This window comes from Saprolegnia parasitica (assembly GCF_000151545.1).
Source record: "Saprolegnia parasitica CBS 223.65 unplaced genomic scaffold supercont2.100, whole genome shotgun sequence".
In the NCBI taxonomy this organism is placed as follows: Eukaryota; Oomycota; class Saprolegniomycetes; order Saprolegniales; family Saprolegniaceae; genus Saprolegnia; species Saprolegnia parasitica.
The window spans coordinates 1-21314 of NW_012156494.1; the positions used below are offsets into that span (position 1 = coordinate 1).

General features: G+C 53.5%; 8 protein-coding genes across 8 annotated transcripts; 5 read left to right on the top strand and 3 right to left on the bottom strand.

Moving 5' to 3' along the window:
- SPRG_12402 (hypothetical protein) lies at nucleotides 1–1038 on the top strand (the record flags this gene model as incomplete). The annotated part of the gene is made up of 2 exons (XM_012352454.1): nucleotides 1–326; nucleotides 374–1038. The coding sequence occupies 2 exons, from the start codon at nucleotides 1–3 to the stop codon at nucleotides 912–914; spliced, it is 867 nt and encodes a 288-aa protein (XP_012207844.1). The 3' UTR covers nucleotides 915–1038.
- Nucleotides 1039–7621: 6583 nt separating this feature from the next.
- SPRG_12403 (hypothetical protein) lies at nucleotides 7622–8115 on the top strand (the record flags this gene model as incomplete). The annotated part of the gene is made up of 3 exons (XM_012352455.1): nucleotides 7622–7792; nucleotides 7843–8041; nucleotides 8105–8115. 3 exons carry the CDS (start codon nucleotides 7622–7624, stop codon nucleotides 8113–8115), a joined length of 381 nt encoding a protein of 126 aa, XP_012207845.1.
- A 3434-nt stretch (nucleotides 8116–11549) lies between these two features.
- On the bottom strand, nucleotides 11550–12578 carry SPRG_12404 (hypothetical protein; the record flags this gene model as incomplete). Its single annotated transcript, XM_012352456.1, has 5 exons — nucleotides 11550–11561; nucleotides 11682–11956; nucleotides 12010–12182; nucleotides 12248–12348; nucleotides 12405–12578. 5 exons carry the CDS (start codon nucleotides 12576–12578, stop codon nucleotides 11550–11552), a joined length of 735 nt encoding a protein of 244 aa, XP_012207846.1.
- A 1639-nt stretch (nucleotides 12579–14217) lies between these two features.
- SPRG_12405 (hypothetical protein) lies at nucleotides 14218–16231 on the bottom strand. Its single transcript, XM_012352457.1, has 8 exons — nucleotides 16072–16231; nucleotides 15965–16024; nucleotides 15820–15916; nucleotides 15365–15773; nucleotides 14894–15317; nucleotides 14753–14846; nucleotides 14506–14709; nucleotides 14218–14457 (listed from the first exon to the last, which is right to left on the bottom strand). Exons 1-8 carry the CDS (start codon nucleotides 16201–16203, stop codon nucleotides 14300–14302), a joined length of 1578 nt encoding a protein of 525 aa, XP_012207847.1. The 5' UTR covers nucleotides 16204–16231; the 3' UTR covers nucleotides 14218–14299.
- Nucleotides 16232–16343: 112 nt separating this feature from the next.
- SPRG_12406 (hypothetical protein) lies at nucleotides 16344–17080 on the top strand (the record flags this gene model as incomplete). Its single annotated transcript, XM_012352458.1, has 2 exons — nucleotides 16344–16697; nucleotides 16742–17080. 2 exons carry the CDS (start codon nucleotides 16344–16346, stop codon nucleotides 16955–16957), a joined length of 570 nt encoding a protein of 189 aa, XP_012207848.1. The 3' UTR covers nucleotides 16958–17080.
- On the bottom strand, nucleotides 16902–18345 carry SPRG_21146 (hypothetical protein). Its single transcript, XM_012352505.1, has 3 exons — nucleotides 18200–18345; nucleotides 17928–18152; nucleotides 16902–17876 (listed from the first exon to the last, which is right to left on the bottom strand). Exons 1-3 carry the CDS (start codon nucleotides 18311–18313, stop codon nucleotides 17064–17066), a joined length of 1152 nt encoding a protein of 383 aa, XP_012207895.1. The 5' UTR covers nucleotides 18314–18345; the 3' UTR covers nucleotides 16902–17063.
- A 125-nt stretch (nucleotides 18346–18470) lies between these two features.
- On the top strand, nucleotides 18471–18716 carry SPRG_12409 (hypothetical protein; the record flags this gene model as incomplete). The annotated part of the gene is made up of 2 exons (XM_012352459.1): nucleotides 18471–18515; nucleotides 18543–18716. 2 exons carry the CDS (start codon nucleotides 18471–18473, stop codon nucleotides 18714–18716), a joined length of 219 nt encoding a protein of 72 aa, XP_012207849.1.
- A 571-nt stretch (nucleotides 18717–19287) lies between these two features.
- SPRG_12410 (hypothetical protein) lies at nucleotides 19288–20624 on the top strand. Its single transcript, XM_012352460.1, has 4 exons — nucleotides 19288–20284; nucleotides 20331–20378; nucleotides 20425–20452; nucleotides 20506–20624. Exons 1-4 carry the CDS (start codon nucleotides 19328–19330, stop codon nucleotides 20553–20555), a joined length of 1083 nt encoding a protein of 360 aa, XP_012207850.1. The 5' UTR covers nucleotides 19288–19327; the 3' UTR covers nucleotides 20556–20624.
- Nucleotides 20625–21314: the final 690 nt, after the last annotated feature.

Below are 21314 nucleotides of genomic sequence, written 5' to 3' on the forward strand. Positions count from 1 at the left end.
ATGCTATTGTTCTTTCCAATCGTGCCTGCGCTCAAGTTGCTCGGCCTATTTGCATATTTTGTCGTGTCATCTGTGTACATTGCGAGTTGTGGAAACCTCTCAGCGGCGCAGCTGAAGGCTACAATGCATGGACCCCGCTATGCAGATACGAGCAGCAATGCGACGGATCCGAACCTGATGAAGTACCTCTTTGCTTACAACATCTTCGGCATCTTCTGGACACAGCAACTGATTGAAGCAATCGCTGTGTGCACGATTTCGGGCGCAATTTGTCGCTACTACTGGTGTGACAACGATCGCCGCCATGATCTTGGCTGGGCTGTCGGGTAGAGCTCCTTATCTTGTGGAACTAATCGCTGACGTGGCTGCCTAGAGCGTCAGCGTACTACTCGGTGCGATACCATTTCGGGACGCTGGTCTTTGGCGCCGGCATTCTCGCGGTCGTGCAATTTCTCCGTGTTCTTCTTGAATACATCGACCGCCAGACCCAAGGAACACAAAACAAGGCTGTGCAGATTGTCGTGTGCTGCTGTCGCTGCTGCCTCTACTGCCTCCATAAAGTTGTCAAGTTCCTGAGCTCGAATGGATACATCTTGGTCGCAATGAAAGGCGGCTCATTTTGCCACGCGATCGTCGACGCATTCAACCTCGTGGCCGCCAACCTCGGCCGCATTGGTACGCAAAGCATCGTCGCTACCTACGTCTTGTTCATGGGAAAGCTGCTCATCACGGCCGTGTGCGTTATCGGTATGTACGCCTTTGAGGCGTCACACGCATCGTTGCACCTCACAAGCCCGTTCCCGCCGCTCATCGCGACAGGTCTTTTGGCTTACGCGATCTCGTGCCTCTTTCTTGGAGTTTTCGACGTCGCGATCCACACGGTTCTCCTCAGCGTTTGTGAGGACGAGAAATAAACCGCAGTACGGGCCAGTACTACGCAACGCCAGAAGTACGCTCCTTCTTGGACGACTCGGCCAAGTTTGCTTTCAAGCACCACCTGCCCGACGGTCAAGATGCATCGGTGTAACAAGATCGACGTATCATGTACACGAGAGTACAACCAAGTGTCGTCTGTATATGTAATGAAATGCGATACTGCCGCGTAAGAATTACATGGCTTGTCTGCAACCTGCTCGCTACGTTAAGGAGGAGAGGAGATACCGCCTAGTGCTGGCGGTTCGAACTCGGAACGCCGATCTCACTACTTCTCGGAGCACCAGGCTAGTTCGTGCGGTGGGTTCTGACTACCGGTAGGTTGCTTTGCTGGTCGGAACATCATCCACACACCTGGCAAGTTATTCTTTAATTCTCTTTCAGCGCAATCTCATGTAGTGTATAGCGCTAATGTGAGTCGTTTGGCCCTACGGCCACACTCGTTTTGGGGTGAAGTAGTTGGTTAACGGTAATAGTAAGCTCGTATGTTGGAGTGTCAGGCAGGTGCTGACTTGTCTGTTGCTACAGATTCTTTGCGTCCAGCGCGGAAACCACAGTGGCGAATAAGACCTTAGACTACTCCTTGTCATCTCAGAGTGCTAGAAAAAGCTTAAAAGTAGGTCACTATTGTTGAATAAAGGAACAGTGAATTGCTGACGAAAGCTCAATAGCATCCTACGTGGTCAAGCATTTCGTAAAGATTCGATGCGCTTAGCAAGCCGCGACGTATAATCCACGCCTTAGTTGGAGCAGCCACGCAGCAATTCGTACGGTTGCATGCGTCATAAAGGATGGTCAACCAGGACAATCTGATCGCGAGGCCACTCGCACAACGATCTTCTATTTTGATCTCCTATTATGTAAGTGGGAAAGGAACGAGGTACACCCTCCTCTGGTCACCAAGCTCAGACCGACCGGGGGCTCAGCCGACTCGGCTGCGGAGCGGCCCCACAAGCTGAGCGGTGCGCACGGTTTCGGGCCGCGCAGCGATCTCTCCGAACTTCTTGGGGTACGGGTGGTTCATTTTTGATTTTACCACCTCTTGAGCAGATCCCGATGTACGCCGCGAACCTACGACATGAGATTCGTGTTTTGCTTTTTTGCTCCTTCTATGGTAGCGCAATGTCTGTCTCGTATTGCCTCGTCGGAATAGCCCAGGACATCTTCGTGGACGATGATTTTCGTGTAAGTGCGTCCGTCCAGATTCGACTTTGAATGAGAACCATGATTTTGATGCTGGCATGCGCTTGAACATGTGACATCGCGACGTAGAGCTGTCCGTGCGCGAAAACTGGTTCCTTCCGGTCAGTAGATGCCAACTCGAGGTACCGGGTGACCCTGCGACTTGATTATTGTCATCGCAAATGCAAAACGAACTGTGAACTGTAAACCCTTCCGTTTGAACGGCATCGTGTTGTGCATACCGTCGTTGATGAGCGAGGTAGGAAAATGACGTCGCCAGCTTGCGCGCCAGTCAAAATCGTAGCCTGAATGCACCGGTCCCGCAATACCCGCAGCATGACATTCGCGTTGACCTTGAGCTCGAGACGTTGTGAAGGAAAGCCAGCGAGGTTGATGGAGTTGAGAAACTCAACTGGGTAGTTGAAAGTGGCTTCTTGTAGCCGATCATCGTCGTCGTTTGCTGTTGCAGGTTCTACCTCGTGTTCAAGAGCTTCGACGATGTCGGTAGACGTATAAAACGCGCTGGTCCGATAACTGAGCTACCGGCAATCGCGCAAGTACTGTGGCGTTGACCGCAGCGTCGGTTTTTTGGTGTGGTACGTTTGCTCGTGGTCTCTGTAGGTTTGCTCGTGCTTTTGCAATAATGAAGCGTGTCAGGCCCTCTGCGTATTTGCACCTGATGACGAATGGCGCCGTTGTCTGCTCGACGCTTCGTTAAGCCACATGCCGCGCCAGCTTCGTCGTGCTGTTGGACTATGTAAGCCCACGTGCGTTGTCGGACAAGTTGCACGAGAACTTTTTGGTGACGGTACTGTCTTCTTCGCTTACAAGTGGCCCGTGTGCAATGCGATATCGACGAACTCTTTCGCTCACATGCAACCGTCTGCTCGCGATCGAGAAGTCTTTGTATTTTTATTCGATATATGGCGGAAAGGTGTGGGGAAGTTATGTGAAAAAGATGAAAGATAGTGGAACGCCATGTCGTAAGTCGTGTTCTTGGTGATACTCGGCCGTCGTCAGGAATGCTCGCAAGACAAATCTCCTATCTTTCATAGCTTAAAGCAAACTAGGATGAGCCCTGTGACTCTCCGACGACACTCATTGTGCGTATGCAGGAGGCATTGGAGCGACGAAAGTGCCTTAGTAGCGGCATCATTCGGTTGCTGCACGCGCGTCCCGAGTGTGAGCAGCACCAGCTCTTGAAATTGATCTGCCGCGCAGCGAATGAGGCAGGTGCGATTTATTCTGCATCCGTCGGGTCCAGACGGCGAAAGTTGTGGAACAAAGCCCCATTTATAGTGAAGGTAGTTCTCGTTGCAAGTTATTGGGGATGGTACACTCCGTCGGCGTTGTTACTGCAGCAAGGAGAATGATTTTTCTATCTTTGCTGGAGGCTGGCAACAATCCGGTGAGCACTTGTGCTCATCGCCAATCCTGCTGTTGTTGCAGTAGCTAGCGTAGGTGTATAACTTGCATGGCATGAGGCGGACGTTGCACTACTCCCATACGTAGGTAAAAGCTTGCACCTTGTGGTTGGGAGCGTCGACCTCGAGAAGGTCGTTGATTGAGCAGCACGCGATTCGTAGACAGCGTGTAGTGCGCACCTGGGTGATGTCCTAGTCCAAAACGTCGTCACCGATGAAGACGTCCGCTTAATGGCTTATCGTTGCCTCCTATCGAGCGGTGACATGTCGCACGACAGGGGCACCAAGGCTCAAAATCCAGGAGGGTGGCGGGTGGCTTGTCGTGCGGCCGACAGCATCGCACGTCGACTCGACTCGGTACAGATGGGCGTGGCTTTGCGCTCAAGGCAGCACGATCGACAGGCGCGGAAGGGACCTCCTTCACGCAAAGTTGTACGCGGGGCCAGGCTGCCGAGATGGACGGAGCGAGCAGGTCTGCGCTGGCAACATTAGCGCACGAACGCCTTTCTAGTGCTCTCCCTAGGCGCGTACGTTTAAGTCTGGCCTTCTTGACGGTGCCAGCACTCGCCTATTTCTGCTTTAACTTGTCCGCAAGCACTTGCTCTTGTGCGCTTCTTCCTTTCTCAAGCCTTTCGCTGCATTCCGCTCGCGCTCGCCGTTCGTCATCGATGTACGCACCGGTCCTAAACAATTGCCGGACTCGCTGCAGTCATCCAATGCGGCACGGCACGCGCTTCGCGCGAAAAGTGGACTTGCTTCGTTCGTCAAACAGCTTCACGGAAAGTCGTGGTCATTGTGATGCTATGCGACCCACAAAGATCTGGATCGAGTGTCAATATAGCTGCTTTCACTATATTGATTTGGGATCATTTAACCGGCACTGTCGGATAGCCTTCACAGTAGGGAAACTACGCGGAAACTGCCGCCAACAACCCCATGGAGCCCGCACGAATGTGCCAGCCTAGTGGTGCGTCGTGCGGCCGCACATCGGGCCGCGTCGGCTTCACCTCCGAGCAAGGTGCTTTGGAGGAGGTGTACCTAGATCCTTTGGCTTTTAAGCAATAGGAGAAAAATTCAGGTAAACCCTTCTCGAAGCACTCAGGTCGACAGTTCAGAGGCGAAGCGTACTACCGCGAAGCGGCTCCACGTGCGAAACGAGTGCGCGCACGCAGTGCGCAAGGTTTTTGGTCTGGTTGGCGCAGCTGTTGGCAGAGTTGTGCGGGATTTGTAGGTCGTCAAAACACGTTGCAGTTGTACAATTGTAGTACGAAATACGGTCTTGACCATGATCTATTTCAACGGATTCTCGGCTGATGCATATCTTGAGCCCACTTTGATGTTGATATGGGTGACTGTTGTATTTGGGAAGCAATGTCAGATGTATCGGACAGTGTTTTGGTTGCCCACAGACGTTGTGCAAGAGCCTTTCAGGGTACTCGCTTTCGAGGCTCGACTCGCTACTTTTATTGCTCTAAGTAGCGACGCTCGCAAACGCCGTCTGTATAGCTTGGCTTCAGATGTGAACCATCTTCGTCGTCACGGTGCTGCTGTGTAGCCGAGGCTACATGACAGGGGTCAGGAGCTTCGCGCAAACCATACAGTCGACGTTCACGGGTTTGCTGACTTTTTCGCCCTCATACAGCTCTAGGGTGAGCCCCGTGGTCCTACGGCAACATTCTATTTTGGGTAGAAAGCTCGTAGGTAGCATTTGCGATGAGGTTGCTTTACTAGGCACGTGTGCGATGTCTGTTGCTACTGATTTTGCACACTTTTTACGCCCTCTGAACGTATACAACAGCGTAGTCAATTTTGTGCAGTCATGCAGAAGTACGGGCTTCTGGTGTTGCTTGGGGTAGTTTCCCCACCTCGGTGTATATCTGTTGTTGCTGGATAAATGTTCCGAAATGGGAATATTTCACCAACCAGGGTGAGCTCCACGGCCCTACCGCCACAATCTCTTTGAGGAGGGTATCTTGTAGAATGCAAGCTCACGCACGTTTGCGATAAGGGCGATGAAGTAGCAATGTCAGGCAGGTGCTGCGTTGTCTGCGGCTACAGAGTCTTGCACGCGCTCATGCATCCAGCATGAAGACTGTGCTGGCAAAAATGACCGAAAACTATGTATTGTAATCCGTAGTAACTTAGTCAAGCAGGCTGAAGAATGCTACACTTAATCAAGAGTGTTCATCATGCATCTTCGATCGAGTGAATGCTATGCTGTATGCTATGCAGTGCATCCTTCCGAGCCCCGTACCACAGTCTGTGTATTGTAAATGGCCAATGATGCAAGTTTACGTTGCTGATCCGTCGTGCGCTGCATGGTTGGATGGATGCCTCCATATACAGTGCGATATAGCGACATCAATACAGTGGTGAGAATGCATTAACATATAAAAGGATGCGTGGTTACAAGTGTACGAACACAAATAGTGTACGAACTTTTACGTAAATCGTGTAAACCAAAAATCGAGGTATACAAACCACCTCGAGGAAACTCTGCTGGTTGCGACAGCAACAAGAACCGAACTTCATTCTCCACTTCGATCGTCTACGACAACAATGGTCTGGCCTGGCATCTCCTCGCACTTTTCGACGACGGGCGCGGGGAAATGGCGCAAAGTCCACTGCAAGTACTGCAATGCATTGATGACGACCAAGTCGCACGACCGCTGGGCTTTCCACCTCCGCCGACCATTCCGCAGAAACTCCGGAATAGAACAGTTGACACTCAGTTGACACTTAGTTACACATGGTTACACGGTATACGAAATGTTTACACCGGTTTACTGTACATTAATTGAAGTTTACTGTAACTCGGGAACCTTACATGTAAACATCATGCCATTGCCGCAAGAACCATAGATATGGTACAGAACAATTGTCTGTACGTGGCAAAGACGAGCGCCCCGAATATGCCTTCACAAAGCGTGTATTATTGGCGCTTTTACCACGTCGCTATGCCAAAGATATATGATGCACGTCACCCAAAGACACCCAAACGGCCCAATTTTGACCGAGACACATCTCATGCTATTTTTTCGAGTTGACCGACGATTTTGCCTGTACTTGGGGTAGTAGATCGTTCTTTTTTGTGCAAATGACTCGGGAATGTGCCTGGCTGCCCCCAGTAAGCTTAAATAGGATCATCTCGCAGTGATATAAGGGCAAGATCAAGCTGCGGTGGCCTACGCCGGTGATCGTCTTCTCCAAGCGCAACACTTGAAAGCAAAAGTCGGGTTGCGACGCGACGCAGTGCTTCGCGCAGCACTTGTGCTCGACGTGCTCGTAGCCGCGCCCTGGCCCACATCTTGTCGAGATGCGTCAATGTCGCCTCGTCTTCGCTCTCTTGCAGCTTGCATTCCATCGCTATGATCTTTGGCGCGAAGCCGGTATGATCCCGTGGAGTCGCTCGGCAGTTCTCGGGGTGGCGGGCCAGTTCTTCTGTCTGGATACTCTAACCAACCCCACCGGTTAAGATCAAAACTAATACAGTGCACGCCACCTAAAGCCTACCAGATGGATGTGGTCCAAAACTTTTGAATCCTAGCTCTGAGTCTTCATTTTTATACCGAAAGGACGTTATAAATCGACTGTTCTGTCCAAGACGAAGCGATGTATAAGAGCCGATCGCGATGAAACGAAAAACTGACGAAGTTATGGGTGTTCAAAGTTGGGTATCAAAGGACCACGGGGTCCGAAATTGTTACATAAATGCACCGGATAACATGAAGCCCCCTCCGGATAAGGCCCACCGGCGCAAGATGAGGTGTCATTATCCGGATGATGTGCTCTCTCAGCCATTTTTCCATGCCTCGGAAGACCAAGCGATACCTGCACTTGGAGCGCGCACGCAAGGGCCGAAAGCTGGACCGTGCTAAGGCTGCCTCCGCAGTACAAGGTACTTTGCACTAGGACAGCCTACTACAACTGACTATTGTATCTAGAGCCACCCCTGGAGCAGGAGGTGACGCTTCTTGACGACGGCATCGAGGTCGACGACTCGCAGGACGACGACTCGGAGGACGAAGACTGCCTGATGGTCACAGGCGACATCAACGTCGACGAGGGTCCAGATGAAGAAGATGAAGAAGAATGTGCGTGTTACGCAGTCGATGGTCAAAGCTCCCGACGAAACGCCCAAGGGTATCAAGATCGTACTCCAGGAGCGGGGCCTTTGGAGCGCCAGCCTCAGACTCGACACGGCCAAGGACCTACTCGGATCCCAGCCCGACTTCACGTCCCAGAAGTGCCACGTTGAAAAACCATTGAGGCTGCTCGGCACGTCGCTCTCTTTCTGCCCAAGTTTCACTGCGAGTTCAACTTCATCAAGATGTACTGGGGTGCCCTCAAGAACTACTGCCGAGAGCATTGCGATTACTCGTTCGCAAAGCTTCTCTCGACAATCAAAGCTGCCATGAAGCACGTCAAATTAGCCTCCATCCGTCGCTACGCCAGAAAGTGCTGGCGGTACATGGACGCCTATCGCAAAGGCCTCTCGTTGGGTGCAGCGGAATGGGCCGTCAAGAAGCAACGCTCACATCGGCGTATCAACATGTCGGTGATAGAGAAGGCGTAAACAATAGCTTTATAACCATAAACAGCACCGCTGCGTGCTTCGTAACCTAATTCGATTCCTTTCGGGAAATTTTTCTTCTCGTCCGAATCCGGATAACGCCGGGTCGAAATTGTTACAAAAAGGTCGATTTTGTAGGCTTTAGGTGGCGTGCACTGTAGCAAGATATTTGTGTAATCCAGACAAGCCAATGCTGCTCATACGGACAAATGACGTGTACCTCTGTGGCCAAAAGGGCCCCAGAGCCCAAATATCTCCACATTAAGGTCACGCTGGTGGAGCTTCGATAGCTTCGTCAAAACGCGCTTAATTTCAATCCGCAGCACTAGGCTAGCTCTCCCTCGTCCAGATCTATCGATTCTCGTGCTCTTTAGCTGCCACTTATTGCATCCATATTTTTTATCTGCCTCCAAGCTAGCCCTTAAATTTTGTACGTCTTTAGGTGCAAAGCACCATATGTCAACTTGACGCACGAAGCAGCAAAGATGTGTGTTGTAGCGTGTATGACTTCGCCGGCCTTAACCTATGGAAGGACAATATGCAGACGATCAATGGCGTCTCACTATCGCGCAATGCCCGTGCCAAGCTGCGGTATTGACGAGCAAGGCGATTGAATCACTCACTGCGTTAAGTGTTGGTTAGCTTGACGTACATGCTTGTGCATCACATTCGCGGGACCAAGGGGCGCCCCAGGTTAGTTGGTAATGTTTCTGCTCCGCATCCCGGAAGGTCGTCGGTTAGAGCCCGGCTGCTCGCGCGCATTTTTCAGTTCTCAGCCCTCTCAGAGCCGCGCTATGTATCCGAACAGGGCCGAACCATGTGGGTCCAGGCAGCCTCACCCAGAACACATGATAACGTAATCAGACGCTCCAACAACAGGCCAAGATGAGACAATTTCGTCCAGCGAGCTCTACTCATTAACAATTAATTGACCTATTTCGACAACAACATTAGCGGGGAATATGGTGACTCGACGTTGCCGGATAAGGGTATTTATAACAGAGTTAATCCCCTATTGCTTAAAGTTAAAAGATCTAGGTACACCCTCCTCGGATCACCAGGCTCGGACCGACCGGAGGCAAGGCCGACGCGGCCGCGAAGCGGACCCACGAGCGTAGCGAGTGCGCGCACGCAGTGCGCATCGCATTGTTTTACGTAATGCACCTGTCCGCGTACTCGTGCGGGCTCTGTTGGGTTGTCAGGGGAAGTTTCCTAATCGAGGTTGATATCCGGACATTACCGGGTAAATTATCCCAAATCGGTATAATGAGAGCAAATATAATGACACCCGTTTAAGTATTTTTTGGGCAACAAGGCGTCACCTTGATCACGATATGCCGCAAAGCGGCAAGACTAGCGGAGCGAGTCTACGTTTTGCGCGAATCGCGTGCCGAGCAGCCGTAGACTTGTGCGCAGCGAGTATGTGTTTGAACGGTGTATATGTAAGGCGCCTATATGCGTAGCAAGCTAGCTTTTGTAGGCTTGGCGGCCTTGCCACAAATGGGTCACTATGTCAATGACTCATCGCGCCCCGAAGCGCAAAGCGCGTGCTGCACTGTGACAGTTCCGAAATTTAAGTACACGGACTGAGTTAAGCGTTGGTTTGCTGAGTGCACTGGCTGCCGCATTGGTGGATCGCTCTGGACGACGGTTTCTTACTGTTCTCGATAACTGGATAACTGGACGAGGCCGGATAAGGATATCGGTATTCGGCTTCTTATGACCGACCGTGTGCAAGAAATGGGTGTGATTGGTTAATACGTGGATGTGCGATGCTTTTATTGGGCGATGGATGGTAACCGGCTGACTGGCTAAGCCGAGCCCTGGTGGCTCATTTCGGAATTTGCCTTCCCCTACACAAAACTAGCTGTACGCAGGAAGCCCGTACAACTGATCGCCGTTTGGTGTTGCCGTTTTATCTTTTTCTGTAGCTTGCATGTATATCAGTTGTATTTGCTCGCAGGTAGGTTTCACTGATAAGTGGTGAACGCGCACACTGCTTTTGGTTCACAGTTTTCATTTGTACCCTGTCAGTAGTTGTTCGTGTATTTGTTCTGTGCGAAGACACCATCGCATTCTGTCTAATTCCTCGCAGTGTCCACTGTTGCATGGCTGTCTTCTACTGTATCCTTCTTTTTTCTAAGTTAGCGATATCCACGCAACGCACTGCGGGTTTGCAACGCACAAAAGCGTCGTAAAGCATCACCTTTTGCATCTATCTGGACCTTGCCTTAACATATTGTTAAGTAGGTATGCGATCTTAGACGAATCAAAAGCGCATCGCATTGACTACATCGGACATTTCTGAACACGATGGACCCAAATATGATTTGTGGTAAGCAATTCTTGACACGCTAGTTATCAAAGGGAGCGACCAGCACGACTTAGCTGTTCTAGATCGCTTGCAATTGACTCTGCTACCCGGGTTTGCGCTGGACGCGAACGTGTTAGCAAAACACAGAACAAACAGAAAGACCTTCTGCCTGACACTATAACGTCGTAACAAGCACGAGCATACTATCAGGCAACTGCTTCTCCCAAAGAAGATTACGCCCACGGAAGAGTGTGGCCACAGGGCTAACCCTAGTGGGCGACTAAATGCAACAAATGGTGTGATTCGTCAGTACGTCAGCGTGCAATGCTTCAAAAGGCACGGAGCCTTAACTCTCGAGCAAAGAGTGGCTCATTACTTAGTTTGCTCCCTGCGCTAAACTATTCGTACTCGGGCAGCCAGGTACATGTAACTACCAGAATGTTATTTCGTGTTTTTTATTTGTAGCCTGCATAATATATTGGTTGCATTTGCCTGTGGTAAGGCTTTTTTAAGTGGTGTGCACATGCATACTGCTCTTGGTCTATTGTCTCCAAATTCGTACTTATCGCGGCGCGGCTTACCGTGTCATCCGCAGGGCAATGGCGCGCTCCGTTGTGCTGTGTGCTCCGTGTCTTACGTCCCCTGCTGTGTAAGTACAAGTCGCTGGCGGCGGTCGGTGGTCGCGCCGATGGCCCCACACTTCGCGCGCTCGGCACCCAATGCCCCTCGACAATTTAAGGCCCGTCGAGTCCCCGGCAGCCGTCAAGAAAAGAAACGTCGCTGGCCCTCTCGTGCTTTTGCCCCGCAGGCGCGGTCGCTCTGCCACCACGAAGTCCCGTCGCCTCCCGGCCCTCCGCCGCTGCCACCAGCTGTTCGGCCTCGCCTCGTGCGGCGTCGGTTCTACGTGTTCGGTCGGTATCCGGATGTATTTGGATGCGGGCTCGGACGGTTTGAAACACACCCGACAGCTTGCACTCCTCTGTCGGGTGGTCCGAGTACAGGAGCCTGCGTACGACCTCGAGCGAGCTAACCCTCGGCGAGTGGGGCCCACCACGGGATGGATTTCTCCGTGCGCAGCTCACTTCCAACGACCAAGTGCTGGTTGGTGCCTTCTCCCACGCATTCAGGCGTAGCACTACGTATGCGAAGTCTTGGAGTTAGTTTGTGCTAACTTGATTTCAACGCGAACACGTTTGATTGATTGATTGATTGATTGATCGCTAGAAATCTTGTGCTCCTTCGACGCCGTGCCGACTTTGGCCGCCGACCGCAGCGTTTCAACGACGATGAAGCTGGCTTCGGTCTCATCGTTGTCGATGTTGCCGTTAAGGTGAATGAGTTTTGTGGCAGACTCCGAGGCTGTCGTCGTCGCCTCGAGCACCTTGACGAGCTCGCGTTCGGCAGACATAGTTCGCTTGTCCAACGCAAGGACGAGAAGCATCTCAAACTTTGTGTTGCCGATGTTCTGGGGCAACGGCGAGTCGATCAGCTTGCAAAGCGAGAAGACACGCTCCTGATACGCGTTCGAATCTGGTCAGTGACCAGATTCGAACGCGACGTGACCAGTGGTCACGTCAGCTCACGGGCCGCGATGCGCACGACGAGGCGGTGGTGACATCCGTTCTTGTGCCACCAGAGGTTGACGACCACAAGCTTGAAGAGATGGACCCAGCTCCTGCAGGCAATCTTCTTCAACGAGGCCGGGCTCACTGTGCTACGCTGCTCGCGTTCGAGGAAGTCGACAAAGTTGATACGTCTTCGTCAGTAACCAAGTTGAGGGCAGCATTGCGGTTTACGACAAGTCGGGCCACGCATGCATACACGCGCGCAAGGTAGTCGGCATTGTCCTTGCTGATGCCGTGGTCCAACCTGCCGCGGAACCTTTGGGGCGGCGTTGGGTTGCGACGTCGTTGCAGCGGGCGCTGCCTCATCTCCGGGGACGACCACGGGGACGAGTTTGGGGTGCTTGGCCTCGTACTGACGCGGGGCTTTCGATGAACTGACTCTTCTTGTGGACGGTGACGAGGCAATCGCGGACGGGCAGCCAGCTTGGCAGCCAGGCACGCACGGCATACGATGTCGGTAACGGCGCCAGAGGAGCCTTTTTTGGGTCGCTTTTGAGTCTGCCGAAGTGCTTCCAGACCCACGACATGCCCGGGTTCAAGTCATGCAGCACTGCTCAGCTGCACCGCCGTGTCCGAGCCTTGGATACGGTGCCAGAGGTAGCTTCGAAATTTGCGAGAGCGGCTTGTCGTGCGGCCGGCAGCATCGTGTTACACGTCGACTCGACACTTTACAGATTGGTGTGGCTCTACGCTCGTGGCGGCACGCTCGACTGGCGCGAGAAAGACCTTCTTTGCGCATAGTTGTACACGCGCCGTGGTTGTAGTAGTGGGCAAAGCGAAAGGCCTGCACTGGCCAGCTCAAGAGAGTGAAAACTGTCCAGCGCTTCAGCAACCCGCGTCCGCTCGCGTCGCGCCTTCTATTCCAGCGCATCTTTCGCCAGATTCTGCTTCTTGTCCGTACGTGTCTCCTCTACAGCGTCCTGCCTGACAGCGCTTCCTCTTGTTGGGTCACTTCTGCTGTGCCTCGGCGTTGCGCTCGCGCACGGAAGCTATTGGTACGGTTGCATGCGTCATAGAGTATGATTGATTGACCAGGGCAATTCCGATCGTGAGGCCACTCGCCACGACGATCTCGTATATTTATGCCATATTCTTTGAGTGGAAAAGAGAATATGCATCCTTAGCCTCGAACCGGCCCCACGAGCGAAGCGAGTGCGCACGGCGTCATGGCGCACCTGCTGACGTATCTATATGACAGGTTTTGGTTGTGGTATTTTGGTCAGCTTGGTAACTGGATGCTTCCAGATGTGTGATCGCTTTTGTGGTATATTGGGCTCAATTGGCTGTTTTAGTGTTGTGGTATCGCATTAGTCGTATACCGGTATGGCGTCGCGCACCGCATAGCTGACTCCATATGGCTGAAGTGCTCGGACGACCGACCGCGAAGCGGGGAACGATGAGCGGTGCGAGTCCACGGTTTTACCTGAAGTGCGTGTCGCGGAGCGGCAAATGAAAGCCCACGAGTACGCGCGCCCAGTGCGCATCGGTGAGATATATGCTCCGCGGCATCTTTGTCACCCCGTTGTATTTTGTTAACCTCTCTCGCTCATGTGCGTAATGGAACGAGTTTGCACAAGCGCTCTGCGATGGCATTGGCGGCTGATGCCGGCTCCTGCTGACCAGTGGCCGGTGCGCTGTGCGGCATCGACGAGCTTTCTCGCTCGCAAGACCAGAACATTTCTCTCGGTGCGTTTCCTACTCTGCCGCAGCTCGATGTGTATCGCGAGGACGGGGAAGCTGACGTCTTAGATCCTACGCGGAACTGGCTGCTCGAGAAAGTGAAATCGCAAGATTGCGAGGTCCTACTGAGAACTCGAGAGAGCCTGGCTACTGCTATCCCGCAGCCACGCGCTGAATTCGATGCTGTATGTCGTGATCTCGACCTGCCTCTAAACCAACGACGACGCCTATTTTGTCCGTGCGGCGATGGCGGCTCTCGAAAGAGCGATGTGTTACTGGCTTCGTGCCGGTCCAACGAACGAGTGGCAATAGTGTGGCCGTAGGGTCACATGGCTCACCCGAGTTGATGAGGTATCTTTTGTACAGCTGTCGCGAAACTTCTGCTCAGGTCCATTGTTCACGCTCAGCGCTGGTAGCGAGTCTACCAGCATTGCTGCGACACTGACCGATTCGTTCTTGGGAGCAACTGCTTTTATAGTGAATGTAGCTTCGGATCGCATAAAAATTATGCAGAGACGTGTCTTCTTGAAGTCTTATAGGCAAAATTAAGGTCCTTGGTCGGGGGATCTTATTGCTGCGGATGACCAAAGTTGAACATGGGAGCGTTGGAAGCATCAGTGCCGAACATAAACTGGTCGTTCTGCACAGCGGGCGCGGCCATGTCGCTCTCAACCTCTTCGCCTTGGAAGAAGCGCTCGATGATCGTCATCGACTTGTTGTAAATGTCTACATTGGCATGTTGCACCGGGTTCGACGATATATCACGATGCATACCTTCGCTCTCGCTGTACTGGAGCATCTGGATCTTCTCAACACCGTCACACTCGTCGACGAGGTTGGAGAAGGCATTCACAAACGTCTGGTTGGCTTGGCCTTCCTCTTCACCAACGCGCAAAATGTTCTCGAGACCTTCGAGTGCGACCGTAATGACCTTGGCGTCGTGCAAGTCAAGAAGACTGCAAAGAGCGCCGATACAGCCTATGGGAGTCCGTCACATTCATGATATATAATGATGGCGCACCAAAGAAGACCAATTGCTTGATCTGGAGCGGACTGCCACCAGAAGTTGCGTTCGAGATGGCCCATGCCGCTTCCTTGCGAATGTCGAACTCCGTCTAGGATGACGCGTCAACAGATCATTGAGCAATGACTGTGGCTGTACCGAGGCTCCAAGATACTGGATGAGCACGGGGAAGATATCAGCGTCCATAATGTTCTGGATCTGCTGGGTGTTGCCGGCCGTAATGTTTGAGATCGTCCAGCACGCTTCCTTGCGGATACCTTTCTTCGGCGACTCGAGCAGTGCGCGCAGGCACGGCAAGACGTTCAAGTTGATCATGACCTGCGTCTGGATATCGTTGCCCGTTACAATGTTACCGACCGTGCGCAGCGCCGGAGTTTGAACCGACGGCGAGCGGTGCATGAGCAGCTCGACAATACGGCGACAGACGCCTGCCTCGATGACCGCCTGGATTTGCGGGTTCTCGCCGTCCGAAAGGTAGCTAAGCGCCCAGCACGCATCCGTTAGAACTTCGTCGTCTTGCGTCAAAATGAGCTGGGCCAGCGTCTGCAACGCTGGGCGCACGCTACAATTGATGGATAAGTTGCAGCAATTCGAGAGGAAAGGTCGCACTCATCAAAACGCGGTTTGGGCTTGCCGCGGCAAAAGTTGGAAAGCGTCCACGTCGCGTTCCGCAGCATCGTCGTCTTGGAGTTCATCGTTAGCTGCTGCATGAGTGGCCGCAGTGCGTTGCAGCTCAGGACGATGTCGCGGCATTGCGCAGAGTCGCCAGCAATGTTGCCGAGCGCCCAAACAGCCTGTTCGCGCACGTCGTCGTTCGGCGAGAGGAGCAATTGACAGAAGATGGGCACGGCGCCGCTGCTAATGACCGTGCGGGTGTGGTCCGACGTACCAGAGGCGATGTTGGTGAGCGCCCAAGCTGCCTCGAACTGCAAACTTGGGTAGTCCTCGCGCTTCAAGAGCTCGACAAAGACTGGCACGACCCCGAGCTTGATGACTTCCTCGATCGGAGGGTTCTTCTCTACAGCACAAGTAAGACCATTTTCGACAGCAGTACTTCACATCACCAATCGAAAGGAGTTTGCGGAACTTGCTCACAGACGCGAGCTGGACCTCCGAGTCGGGACTCTGCAGGTTCATGCACAGCTGCGGCAACTCGGCAAGCTACATGTAGGCTTTGAGGCTCTTAGCGAGTGCAAGAGTTTCGCACACCTTTTCAAGAAGCGACGGGTCGGCCACGCCCATCGTCATGGGCACGCCGGCGGATTCCGCCTAGAATCGGGTCGCATTAGCGTCGACTGGAGGCGCGTTGGGCGTACAGCCAGACGTCGGCGCTGCTGGAGTTGCTCTTCGCGCTTGACCTTGCGGATCTGGATCGTCGTGTCCTCGCGCTTCTTGCGCTGGTCCTCGACGTCGATGCCCTTCTTGAAGTTGTCTTTGCGCGTAGCCATGCTTGCTTCTCAACGAGTAGAATGCTGTCAACCAGACACACGAAACGAAGAGCAGAGAACCGGTTCAGCTCCCCGGTCCTGAAAAATCGAGCCATGCGTTTAACCGGTTATGCCGGTTGAAGTGCCGTTTTGGACCCGCGATGGACCCGCTTCTCACAGCAGTCCTGTGGATCGTGGCAGGAATTGCGGCATTCATCGCGCTATTGTGCCTCTGCTCACTGAGCCACCCGACGCTTCCGCCGCGAACATACTACGACGACGAGCATTTGGCATTCGCCGAGTGCTACACTCTGGGGGATACACTTTACCGTGGCGACGGTCAGTACCCGATCTACGAAGCGATCCCGCAGGCCCAGCGCGGTCGATTTGTCGTGCAAGTAATCACGCCAGAGACGGTTGGTGCTGTCATGCGCGGACCAATGACGCCTGCGGCCTGGGACGACGTCAAGCTCGCGCACTTAATGGCCAAGCAAAAGTGCATCAAGCAGCGCCAGGTTCGGGAAGTACTACCCAACAAGGTTGGACGAGTTTCCGTTAGGAGCCTAGTTCAATCCCCGCTGAGGAAAGGTTCAAGGTGCTATGGCTCAAGACATTCGTTGACGAAAACGCTGTATATCGTGTGTCCCAGTTTAATAAGCGCGCCAAGTACAAGACGGGCAGCCTCGAGCCACCCTTACCCGTGCGGCATCATTCGCAACGCCCGACGTCGATTGGTTTTTGCTGCGACCTTTGCTGCGAATGCTGCTTTACGTGACATGGTTTTGGCAAGACAGACCACTCGTTACCAAGAGGACGAAGCCCCGTTCTTCTTATCAATTACAAGGAAACCCTCGTTTATACTAGTATCATAAACTACACGCCTATGCATCCATTTCAGTCCCTTGGCTCTGCATTGCTTCAAGCAGCGCTAGACTGTTGGCGACTTTGGCTCTTGTGTCGTCGCTAACGTCGTCCTCGGGTGCTTCGTGAATCAACGTGTGCAGTCGCGTGAGGGTTGACAACATCTCGGCTGGCTTCATTCGGTCCATGAACTCGGCCATCGTTGGCACCGCGCCATCTTCTGGCACCGTCATCAGAGGCAGCGACGTTGCAGCGGGAAGTACGTCGTCGTTGCGAGGCGACATTGTCTCAAGCGCGACACGGATCGCGGGCTCGTCGAGAACGCTGTCAGTGACTGGGACTGGGGAAAGCGGTGGGACGAGCGTCACTGGGCCTTCCATAAGCGCTGTGCACCGAGCACCAAGTGCACATGTGAGCGCAGTGCGCGCGTGTTGCTCTCGAAGAACCTTGGAGAGGCAGTGGTATCCGAGCACAATGAGCCCCGTGCCTGTGATGACGTAGCCTTGATGCCACGGGTCGCAGAAAACGCACGCGACGAAGGCCAGAATGATGCCTGTCGCAATCAACGCGGCAAATGATGCCGACCAGAGCTGCTCAACGAGCGGAGAAATCGTCGGATGCCGAATCGCAAGAGCCTTTGACACGAGCTGCACATCGTCGGTGTCGGTCAGTTGCCACTCTTTAAGGACCGTCGCTGTGTCCATGATCGTTGTTGCGTATGGCCATAGCTGGCTGTGCAAAAAACCGTGCAGATGCACTACGAAGGGATCCGTCGGCGCCAGCGGCGCGCACTCCAGCAGCACCACGAGCGCAGTGAAGCAGACAAGTCGCATCTAATCCAGCATCATGTTTTAGACCAAGGTGTGACGGACAAAGAACATTACGTTTTCGGACGAGAGGCGTTGAACGGGAATACGCTGCGTTATCGCGCCAAGCAGCGTGTCCAGCGTCTCGGGCACCGTGCGAGCAATCGCCCCTTTGGATTCAATCAGGAGCGATACCATAAGCGACCTGGCGCGGTCGAGTACGTCTGCGTCGTCGTTGGCCATGCTTGTGAGTACGGCAGCGAGACGCACCATGGCCTCCATGCGATCCTCGAACGTCATGCCCTATTTCCATGAATTGAGCTTTGAAGCGACGGGTCGCGCGCTCGTACGTTCTCGAGGAGGCGGCGCTTGGAGCATAGGACGTTGAGAGATTCTAGCACATCGCCTCGACTGGTGGACGCGAGGCCGAAGAGGAGGCCGCGGTCGTAGGCGGTCTCGTCCATGCGAGTTTTCTGCTCGTTGCTGTAGAGAGACAAGGCACTTTTGCCGCCGTCGCTACGCAGTTTTAAACGTCGCGTATCCGGATTATACCGGATACACTGCACGCACTTTATTGAAGGCAACGTCGAGTGGTGGTTGGCAGAAGCAGATTGATCCACCATGGCCAAGTTCACGCACGAGCAGATGAAGAAGATGACGCGCCGCGTGGCGTCCGAGTCGACCGAGTGCCAGCCCGAGTTCCTCCTCTTCATCGGTGCCATGGCCAAGCACAACTGGGACTCGAGCAAGTGTGTGCGCGAGTGGCGGGACGCTTTCAACTGCGTCGCTGGCAACCGCAACAAGGGCAGCGCCAAGCAAAAGTCGACGCTCAACTACCACGTCATGCGCCTCGCGAAGGGCCTGTAAATATTACGACGATCCAAACGTTGCCTGTGTAATAGAGCAGATGCCATGACCTGGACTCGCCCAGTACGGCATTAGGGAACAACGCTGTCTAAGCTAGGATGTCAAAAAAGAAGGCGCGGACAGCGTTGCTACGCCATACGTACAGCTACAGTACCCAGTATTTGGTGAACCGTCGAGCATCAACAATGCAAAGCATCACGCTGGCCGTAGCCAACTCAAGGATACCAAGAGGCCGAGCCACGATGACCAATCTGGTCGCTAACCTTGTTTAACAACCCCGTGCACAAGCTAGCGGTCGAAGCTTGCCACAGCGCCTCACAACAAACCGACTACAAGCATTCGCGTAGTCATACAAATGCAACACTTGTTGCTGGAACTTCGCAGTCAGGTTGCCTGCGTGGTGTGGCTTCAAACTGTGTTTACCAGAAAACACTAAAATACACACACTAAATAATGCTGTCTAGTGGGCTCATAATAGTGTCCTTGTAGCATGGTTGAGCCGAATTGTCGAAAATGATTAAAATTACATACAAAATAAGGCAAATAGGGAATTAAAAATAGAGAATCTTCGCCTGTTGGCATCAGTTTCCTGGACGAAGCGAGGAAGCGACATGGCGGCCGAGGCGAAGGAAGCGATCACAACGATGGAGGGCGCTCTCAAGTACGCGGTCAAGACGATGGACGACTTCTTTGATCCGGCCATCGACAACGACAAACGCATTCCAGTCGACCTCATGCAGGGTGCAAAGGGTCTTGCCTTCCTAACGGTGATCAAGGCCGGCTTCATCTGGACGGGTAAGGTCGGTACAGGCCTCGTGCTGGCCCGGCTGCCGGACGGCCGCTGGTCGGCACCATCAGCTATCGGCACGATCGGCATGGGAGTGGGTTTTGAAGCGGGTGGTCAGATTATCAACTACATGATCATCCTCAACTCGGAGGCCGCCGTCAAGTCGTTCATGCAGAAGGGGCAATTGTCGGCTGGCGCAAACATCGAATTCGCTGCCGGGCCATTCGGACGCGCTGCTGGAGCAAACGCCAACATTTCAGCGCAAGGTATCGCCCCCAACTACACGTACAGCCACAGCAAGGGCCTCTTTGGCGGTGCGGGTCTCCAAGGTTCGGCAATTGCGGCGCGCTCGGACATCAACAAGACGTTCTATGGGCGCGAAATCTCGCCGGCTGAGATCTTGATGGGTGGTGTCGACCAGCCGGCGGCTGCTGCGCCGCTGTACGAGGTCATTGACCGCGTGCTGGCACTGCCGTCACAGGGCAACCCTTTGAGCAAGCTGCCGTCTATGCCGGCAATGCCTTCCATGGCTGGCGTCCCAAGCGCGATCCGCGCCAAGTTGCACATGCGTGAGCCGATGCCGTCGGCGGTTCAGGGCAGCGAGGTCCAGGTGGTGTACCAGCGTGTCCTCGCGTCTATCGAGTCTATCGCTGGCCTCGAGTTTGTCGCCGATTTCAAGGTCAAATGCAAGGAGTTTGGCCAAAGCAAGATGGAAGACAGTGCGTTCATCACGTTCATGGCCCAGGCCTTTAACGCCCAACAGCGTGTGACTCTGTACCCGGTATGCAAAGTTGCACATACCCCGAGAGTCTGACCTCGTGATTCAGGATGTCGTGCGCCTGTTGCAAGACAAACATAAGCGTCAAGTGCTGTGGGTACGGTACCAACTTCAAACCATGTATCTAACGCATCATACTTTAGAGCGCCTACTTGGACGCGAAAGACGAAGGTACAATCAAAACGACAGCTTTTTCAGCTCATCGATTGTATTCACTTACATAGTGGCCGCGACAACCCCCGCAACAACTGCCACAGCGCCGTCGCTCTTTTAATGCGAATCACGGCCGTGGAAATACACTCAACATTGTTTGCGCGTCTGGGATACTTGGGCACTCATTTACTGGTACACCTGTATTTGTGCGGTGGCTGACAGTTGATGTCCGATGTCGCGAGCCCTTGACTTAACGCCACTATTGGTGGTACATGTGTGTCTCGTTGTCAAACGCTTCATAGATGCATTATCGAGCAGCATTGGTGTCTTTTGGAAAAGCGTGGTCCACGACAAACCCTTGTCACCACATCTGTCCATATACAGCATTGTGCGAGTACACTGCTACTTATGGTGTCCTTCGAATTGTACATGCTCTGTGTTTGCGTGTTCATATGATACTTCCGTCTCACGCCGAACCAAAACCACGCCGGGCTTTATTACGAGGCACTACCACCACTCTCCCCCGACACGTCATGGCGCGAGCTTCTCGCCGCCTTGGTAGCTGCCGCCAGCACGACGCTCGACCACATTGAGACCAAGAGCCGCTACAGGTACGACGACGCAATCATGGCGTCTCTGGCTCGTGACCAGAAGGCGCTGCGCTTACGAATCAACAACACCAAGACCGCCGACCCCGCCGCTACCCAAGACCTCCGCATCGAACGCAACCTAGTCATGCATGGGATTCGCATGCGCTGCCACAACCTTGCCAGCGCTGAAGCCGACGCCCTCGTTAGTGAGATTAAAGACTTGAGCCCTACCTCGCAGATGTTCGCAGCTGTCAAGGCCACACTCCTGCGCCCCACGCCCAAGTTTCGCC

Coding starts and splice junctions, on each gene's coding strand:
- SPRG_21146 (XM_012352505.1), bottom strand. CDS start 18,313: ATGGACGAGACCGCCTACGACCGCGGCCTCCTCTTCGGCCTCGCGTCC. Junction 18,153..18,199: donor AGCGCCGCCTCCTCGAGAAC/GTACGAGCGCGC, acceptor TCATGGAAATAG/GGCATGACGTTCGAGGATCG. Junction 17,877..17,927: donor AACGCCTCTCGTCCGAAAAC/GTAATGTTCTTT, acceptor ATGCTGGATTAG/ATGCGACTTGTCTGCTTCAC.
- SPRG_12410 (XM_012352460.1), top strand. CDS start 19,328: ATGGCGGCCGAGGCGAAGGAAGCGATCACAACGATGGAGGGCGCTCTC. Junction 20,285..20,330: donor AGCGTGTGACTCTGTACCCG/GTATGCAAAGTT, acceptor CTCGTGATTCAG/GATGTCGTGCGCCTGTTGCA. Junction 20,379..20,424: donor ATAAGCGTCAAGTGCTGTGG/GTACGGTACCAA, acceptor ATCATACTTTAG/AGCGCCTACTTGGACGCGAA.
- SPRG_12405 (XM_012352457.1), bottom strand. CDS start 16,203: ATGGCTACGCGCAAAGACAACTTCAAGAAGGGCATCGACGTCGAGGAC. Junction 15,774..15,819: donor CCGCAAACTCCTTTCGATTG/GTGATGTGAAGT, acceptor CTTGTGCTGTAG/AGAAGAACCCTCCGATCGAG. Junction 14,710..14,752: donor CAAGCAATTGGTCTTCTTTG/GTGCGCCATCAT, acceptor GGACTCCCATAG/GCTGTATCGGCGCTCTTTGC.